The sequence below is a fragment of the Zalophus californianus genome, chromosome 7, assembly GCF_009762305.2.
Source record: "Zalophus californianus isolate mZalCal1 chromosome 7, mZalCal1.pri.v2, whole genome shotgun sequence".
Classification (NCBI taxonomy): Eukaryota; Metazoa; Chordata; class Mammalia; order Carnivora; family Otariidae; genus Zalophus; species Zalophus californianus.
The window spans coordinates 49,143,307-49,151,781 of NC_045601.1; the positions used below are offsets into that span (position 1 = coordinate 49,143,307).

Sequence of the window (8,475 nt, forward strand, 5' to 3'; positions counted from 1 at the left end):
TGAACTTGCCAATTTTTTTCATGGAAAATGCTTCATGCCTGTGAGGGCATGAAATGCCATATACTGCCTCGCCTTGAGTTATTCCCCTGGAATGTGAATAAAGAGCAGGAAACTAAGAAAAGGAACTCTGTAGTTACACATAGTTATTGAATGCAGTAGCTAGATATGTATTTTCATAGAGTCACTTTGCAGGGCATCAGAATATTTCGGTAGATTTCTAAATAAATCGTATCTCTTAAAATCTGTTGACAAGAACAAATATAGTCAAATGCAGAAGAAGGACATTTTAACAATTTTCAGAAATTTTATTTTGTATTTAAATTGCAGAAGAAGGACATTTTAACAATTTTCAGAAATTTTATTCTGTATTTATATGATAGTCACTATGCTAGACAGCCTGGCCTCAGGATTTCTTCCACATATTTTTTTTATTTTGTTAAGTTAATCACCATACATTACATCATTAGCTTTTGATGTTGTGTTCCATGATTCATTGTTTGCTTATAACACCCAGTGCTCCATGCAGTACGTGCCCTCTTTAATACCCATCACCAGGCTAACCCATCCCCCTACCCCCCTCCCCTCTAGAACCGTCAGTTTATTTCTCAGCGTCCATAGTCTCTCATGGTTCGTCTCCCCCTTCGATTCCCCCCCATATATTGAAATTTTCAAAATGTGTTCAAAATATCAGATATGTTTAGCTTTCAATAAAAATATTGCCTAGGCATTCCATAATAAAATTAAAAGTTAATATGTTCAAATATCTACATGTCACTGTTTGTACCACAACATGTTGTCAACAACCCGGGCACGCAGAGTTTCTCTTGAACTTCTTGGCTATAGAAGAATGTGTTGCTTTGAGAATAGACAGAGAGTGGCCAAGTACAAACTACCCTCACTGGAGGTTGTCCATGAGGGGACTGAAAAGGAGTGTTCTTATCCATCTTCTTGTTATCAAGGTTCTCAGCCTTTATAGTTCCAACTTTTCAGATGTGTAAAAATAGCTCAATCAATGATTTGACTCACAATTAATATCATTCCAACTCCATCACTTTATAAATGGGAGCTTGGAATTTTCAAGGAATCGAAGGACTGCCCCACAGTTACAGTCAAGTAACTGGCTAAGCAGAAACCAGAATTTTAAGTTCTCACATCCTGAAATCCAGGTATTTGGAACAAATAATCATAAACATTTGTTTCCTGACTCTCCTTCCACCACCTTGGGAAAGCAAGTGTTTGTATCCCTAGAATACTCAATTTGTGGGAGGAAAATTATATATGTATAGTATGTATGCATTTTTACTGAAGAGGCCTCCAATTAAAAATTGAAGTGATTATAAACCTCATGGAAGGAAAACTTCACCTTATTTAAATGCAAATACTGTATGACAGCAAGGTCTGCCAGAGGCCTCTGTGTGATGATTAATCCTGACTTCAGAATAAGCCCTCTCCCCCTTGTGCTTTAAAGCGACATGTTCAGTGGTTTTATATAAGTTGGAGTTACATTTCCATGCTCCAGTTTCTATCATGTCTTTGAGATAACAGAAGGACAAGGACCATATATATATATATATGTGTGTATATATATATACATATATATATACACACATATATATAGAAAATAAGCAGTTCAACAGCTGAGAAAGATAGCATATGGCCGTGGAAACGAAAGTGTTGCTTTGATTTTGGAAAGAGAAGTGAGAAGTATTCCTGAGTCAAAGCTCAATGCCACCTGAATGAGATGATTTATTGTTGTGCAGCAGAATGAACTTTGTGTGGGTACAGATTTATGGCAAATACACAAACACCTACACAGATCTCATTAGGGATGTGAAGAAACACCATTTTCCCATGACAGAAATGATTATAGGTGCAATAATAATAACATTTTCATTTAATGAAAGTGGGTTTCTTTAAATTCCTGAAAGCATAAAGCATTTGTTAAAATGAATTAGCTTATTTTCAATAAACTTTTCAGCAAAAGGTGGGATAGATAAATGACAAGTAAGGTTGAACTAATGGGCATAAGCTACAAAAAATAATAGAGCTCTTAAGTAAGTTAATTTTAATTCAAGCAATCAAATAAAATCACACCAACAGCCCCCTTTCAATACCTTTTCAGAAGTTTTCTATCACACCACTTATTTTTTCTTAAAGTTTATAAAGTAAAATTTTGAATGACACTCTCTGGGACTTCTCCAGCATGCCTCAACTTACTTTCAAATTTTAAATTATTGTTTAGAAACATTCTTTCCCTTCTGGCTTTCAAGAGAAAGGGAGATATTATCATCAACATTTGTGTGTTTTACATCATCTCTTGTTCAGTCTTGTTTCATTTTAAAGCTCCAAAATTGTGCATATGAAGCTTTACTATCTTGTGACTAGCCACAAACCTGAATGGATCAGCAGAGTCAGTAGGTTACTTTCACTGCTACTCTGGAAGAGAGATGTCTGTCTACTGCAACCCAGAGAAGGGGTTGCACAACTCCCCTAGGTAAAATGACTGCACCAGCATCATGCACCAGAATCCAGCAAAGGTGCCTATGATTGAGAGTCTGACAATAATACTATCCTTATCCGTGGTGTCACAGCACACAGAAATTTCAGGATTCATCACAACCTGGTCACAAGAATAATCCACAGACCACCTTGCCTTACAAACCTGTGGATGTGAATGAAGTGACCTTAACACTGACAGTCAATACTCAACACTTAATACTTAGTAATGTATCTGTTCTTGCTCTTGCCTATAAGAACCTCAGCCATCTCCACTACATAGTCACCCTACTGTGAAGTCATTGAGTATTTCCAAGAAACATTAAGGGGGACATCACATGTGCTCCCAGGCTTTATGCCATAGCTATGGCATGGCATCTACCATGTCTGTTTTGCCTGCCTCCTTGATGTCAACTGCCCATAAGGCCATGGGAGGAACATCGTCATTGCTGGTGCTGACAGTACCCCGCAGAACAATGCCAGAGCCCTTGCCAGAAATGCTTTCAAATGCACAGGCTTCAACTTCCACAGCAGTATGCATTCCATCCATTTTATTCTCCATCCTACATTCAGCATCAACCACCTTCCTTCCAGCATCTGCCAGAAAGCAGACGATATCCAATGAATAAAAGAAAAAGATTCTCAAAATTAGGTGCTTTTCTTAAATCACCTACATTTTTGAGGCACTACAAAATTCTCAAGTAAACTTACTTGGTCTTTTATGTGACCCATTGAGAATTTATTTTCCTTTATAGTAAGAAAGGCTAATTCACTAATCCTTGGTAAATGCAGTGATGCACAAAATCATTTCTAGTGGAGGACCAGCACAATCATTTGGATGAGTAGGGTTTGCTTTTTGCATCCTCTCATGATCTGTTACACAAATATACAGATGTTCTTAAGCTTCTCTAAGTGACCTTGGAATCTTTTACTTCTTTTTATACATATTTGGATTACTGGCCCCTTTCATCAATCATCCTTTTGATGAACTAACCTGTAGCCTCCTGCGAAGTTACTTATCTTAGATTTTACATTCTCACAGAAGTCTTTGTGACCTTTTATGCCTTGCCAATGTGCTCTCACAGTACGCTCTTTTTGGCAATTTCTTAGCACCCAGCACATGGTTCTCCTCTGTTTTCATGATATGTATCCTCCTCTAGACTCTAGACACTAGACTATGTTCTTTGAGGGAAGCAAATGCTTCTTAGTTCTTCATTGCATTCCCAGTGCCTTGAATGGAGCCCAGCAGGTACTTAGTGTTCCATGAGTGTTGAGAGAATGACCTACAGTGCATTATGGAGAGAACATCTTAAACATATTAAATGTCTACTAGACACTTAAAGTTAAAAAATTAATTTAATTAGTCATAAGGAACCATATTGATTGAACCCCATTCAATTAGAGAGCAGCTTGTTATTACATCTGACTGGTCAATGTAAATTATACTCTTGAACTACTTTGTTAAGACTTACTTAAACAGCTATTACAGCTCATGTTATATCCCTGCTATTTTCTCTTAGTTCTGGTGTGATTCAGCTAAATAGATTTCATCCTACCCAGTCACTATTGCATCCTTGTTATTCATTCTTAAAAAAAAAAGATAGTTATTGATTACATCTGATGTGTCAGACATTCAAATACAACAATAAACATGATGGTCAAGGTCTTTGTTTACTTAGTACTTACATTCATGTGTGTGAAAATAGACAAAAAATAAATACATCAACAGGAATATAACACACAGTGGTAAGTCCTAAGGTGGAAAGTGCTCTGTGACGGTAACATTAAGGGACTTCAGTTTAGGCAATCAAAGTGGTTTCACTGAAGAGGTGACATTTTCTTTGAGGCTTTCCAGCTGAGGAAGCAACAAATGCAAGTACTCTAAGGTTGGCCCCAGCTTGGCACACTCCCAGAAGGAGAATGTCTTCCTTCCCCTCATTCTCACATGTTTAAGGTGTGGGTGTGTTTTTCTCTCCTGCATTTAAATATCCGTGTGTGACATGGAAATAATCCAGAAATGACCTCCTGTAGAAAACAAAACTTGAAATTTTATGAGTTAAATTTTAAAAAGAGTTTCGAGATAAAAGCTTTACAAAAAGCTGAGTGTTTGGACAAGTGGCCTCAATTTTTACCCCATCCTCCTTTAATATAGTGGAGACAAGCCGACAGAGGTGTAAGTGTTCCCAGAAGGTTGGCATCACCCCCAGACACCTGGCTGGCCCCTCTGAACCAGGCTGCCTCTGGCCAAAGTTTATTTCTTCTGGTCCCCATCTGATCTAAAGCTATGTCTTGTCTCATTACCAACAGATTAAAACCATTCATCTTTCTAAAGTTTTCATATTTTCCCAATTTGAAATTACCAGTGAGTGTCTTCTTCTAAATCAGTGTAATCTGTCTGAGACACAGCTTTATTCAAGACTGATGAACAGGACTATGCTAAAGTCACAACAACTCATTTCTACCCACTCTCTAATGCCCAGGGAGTGTGATGTGCCCCATTCAGACATTTTTTTTTCCATTTTCTGGGATGAATATCTATAAGAGTTAAAGAAGTATTTTCTGCTTTTTCGCAACGGGTTTGCCGCCAGAACACAGGTGTCATGAAAACCACCGCTCAACCTAAACCAAAATGGGAAAGGAAAAGACTCACATCAACATCGTTGTCATTGGACACGTAGATTCGGGCAAGTCTACCACTACTGGTCATCTGATCTACAAATGTGGTGGGATCGACAAAAGAACTATCGAAAAATTTGAGAAGGTGGCTGCTGAGATGGGAAAGGGCTCCTTCAAGTATGCCTGGGTCTTGGATAAACTGAAAGCTGAACGTGAACATGGTATCACCATTGATATCTCCCTGTGGAAATTAGAGACCAGCAAGTATTACGTGACCATCATCGATGCCCCAGGACACAGAGACTTTATCAAAAACGTGATTACAGGCACATCTCAGGCTGACTGTGCTGTCCTGATTGTTGCTGCTGGTGTTGGTGAATTTGAAGCCGGTATCTCCAAGAATGGGCAGACCTGTGAGCATGCCCTTCTGGCTTACACACTGGGTATAAAACAACTAATTGTTGGTGTTAACAAGAGGGATTCCACTGAGCCACCCTACAGCCAGAGATACGAGGAAATCGTTAAGGAAGTCAGCACCTACATTAAGAAAATTGGCTACAACCCCGACACAGTAGCATTTGTGCCAATTTCTGGTTGGAACGGTGACAACGTGCTGGAGCCAAGTGCTAACATGCCTTGGTTCAAGGGATGGAGAGTCACCCGTAAAGATGGGAATGCCAGTGGAACCACACTGCTTGAAGCTCTGGATTGCATCCTGCCACCAACTTGTCCAACTGACAAGCCCTTGTGTCTGCCTCTCCGGGACATCTACAAAATTGGTGGTATCGGTACTGTCCCTGTGGGCCGAGTCGAGACTGGTGTTCTTAAACCTGGGATGGTGGTCACCTTTGCTCCAGTCAATGTTACAACTGAAGTAAAGTCTGTTGAAATGCACCATGAAGCTTTGAGTGAGACTCTTCCTGGGGACAATGTGGGCTTCAATGTCAAGAACGTATCTGTCAAAGATGTTCATCGTAGCAATGTGGCTGGTGACAGCAAAAATGACCCACCAATGGAAGCAGCTGGCTTCATGGCTCAGGTGATTATCCTGAACCATCCAGGCCAAATCAGTGCTGGATATGCACCTGTGCTGGATTGTCACACGGCTCACATTGCTTGCAAGTTTGCTGAGCTGAAGGAGAAAATAGATCGTCGATCTGGAAAAAAGCTGGAAGATGGTCCCAAGTTCTTGAAATCTGGTGATGCTGCCATTGTTGATATGGTTCCTGGCAAGCCTGTGTGTTGAGAGCTTCTCTGACTATCCTCCTCTGGGCCGTTTTGCTGTTCGTGACATGAGACAGACGGTTGCTGTGTGTGTCATCAAAGCAGTGGACAAGAAGGCAGCTGGAGCTGGCAAGGTCACCAAGTCTGCCCAGAAAGCTCAGAGGCTAAATGAATATTATCCCCAATACCTGCCACCCCAGTCTTAATCAGGGGTGGAAGAACGGTCTCAGAACTGTTTGTGTCAATTGGCCACTTAAGTTTAATAGTAAAAGACTGGTTAATGATAACAATGCATCGTAAAACCTTCAGAAGGAAAGGAGAATGTTTTGTGGACCATGTTTTTTTTGTGTGTGTGTGGCAGTTTTAAGTTATTAGTTTTTAAAATCAGTACTTTTTAATGGAAACAACTTGACCAAAAATCTGTCACAGAATTTTGAGACTCATTAAAACAAAAGTTTAATGAGAAAAAAAAAATAAAGAAGTATTTTCTCAGCTCTCCTTAGTAAAGGAGTTTAAGTAGCCTAAACACATCCTGAGTAGTCAAAATGCCTTTTTATAAGATCTACTTTTAACCAATTGATCTCTTTATATACTTTTGTCCTATTAACTTATTTGGTCAAACCAATGAGAATAAATATAAGGATGAGGAGGAACCACACTTGGAAAAGAATATTATGAATCATCCACTTATTATTATTATTATTATTATTATTAATTTCCCAAACAAGTCAAAATTTGAACAGAATGTGAGTGGAGAAAATAGAAACAAATAAACTAGTGGCAGAGAAACAGAGGCTTCCGATTGTATAAAAGCACGAGATTACGCGAGGCTGAAAGGCTCCTGTGGCATAATCGGAGCAAACACAGGGAGGACTCCTGAGAGTGGGAGCAGGGAACTGAGGAAGTAGACAGAGCTGTACTTCTCCCTCCTCGTCTGCCCCTTCTCCTGCTCTCCTTCCCTTTCTCTTCCTTTCATCTCCTCTCTGTTGCTTTCCTTCACTTCCCTTCCTTCCCTTCCTAAACGATTCAGTCCCCCAAGCGTTAGGTGAGGCAGGGCAGGGCAGACTTGGAAAGAGGGGGCAGAACAACTTAGATGAGGTAACAGAGTTTGAAGGGTACGGAAGCTCGTATGGAGGGGCAGGCAAGCGCAGGAGCCCACAGGGTTGAGGAGGCCATCAGAGTGCGATAGTGGCCCAATATGCAGCATCTGGGCCCAAACAGGGTAAGGAGAGCATCTGTGTGTGGGGGGGTATCATCTCAGATTGGTTACTTATAAGGGGACTGATCAGTAAGTAAATATATCAAGAATGTTGGGAGCCAAGTGTCTCACTGTTGGAGATGGGAGTGGAAATTATGGAAAGGGAGAAAACTAGAATAAGTCTGTGACTTTGGACTGAAATCTGAGGTGCTGGTGTGAACATGCGGTTTTCAATAGATAGATAGATAGATGATAGATGATAGATAGATAGATGATAGACAGATAGAGAGAGGTATAAATATAGTTGCAAGTGTGTGTGCAGAAATGCATATATCCACAGGTGCACATATATACCTGTATTATTTTCTTAGTCAGGTCAGAATGTGGTAACAAAGTACTGTAGACTGAGTGGCTTATAAATCACAGAAATTTATTTCTCACAGTTCTAGAATCCAGAAGTCCGAGACCAAGATGCCAGCACGGTTGAGTTCTGGTGACTTCTTGGTTCATGGTTGAGTTGTAGACGGCTGACTTCTCATTGTATCTTCACATGGTGGTGACACAGAGAAGCAAGCTCTTTGGTGACCTTATAAGGGCACGAGTTCCATTCATGAAGGCTTTGCCCTCATGACCTCATTTAATCCTAATCCCCTCCAAAAGCCCCGTCTCCTAATACGATCACACTGGGGGATAGGGTTTCAACATAAGAGTCTTGGGGCAACACAAACATTCAGTTTGCAACAAGTATCTAGCTCTAGTCCCGGAAAGATCCTGGGAACAGTAATTTCCAAGTAACAAGAAAGCACACCAAGTGACCACATCAAAGTTTCCGAACAAATTTCCATTTAGAAACCCTGGGGCTTGTGAGAGAAATAGCTGATCCTAAGACTGGGGCAAGGAAAATACAAGATGATTCCAGAACATGTTTTTTCCAGAAAGTA

The 8,475-nt window shown here is 40.1% G+C and overlaps 1 protein-coding gene across 1 annotated transcript; it reads left to right on the forward strand.

Moving 5' to 3' along the window:
• The first annotated feature begins 5,125 nt into the window (after positions 1-5,125).
• Positions 5,126-6,358, forward strand: LOC113927095 (elongation factor 1-alpha 1-like). The gene has a single exon (XM_035728614.1). It carries the CDS (start codon positions 5,126-5,128, stop codon positions 6,356-6,358), a length of 1,233 nt encoding a protein of 410 aa, XP_035584507.1.
• The last annotated feature ends 2,117 nt before the right edge of the window (positions 6,359-8,475 follow it).

Excerpts from the sequence above, each read along its gene's own strand:
- LOC113927095 (XM_035728614.1), top strand. The coding sequence starts at position 5,126 with ATGGGAAAGGAAAAGACTCACATCAACATCGTTGTCATTGGACACGTA.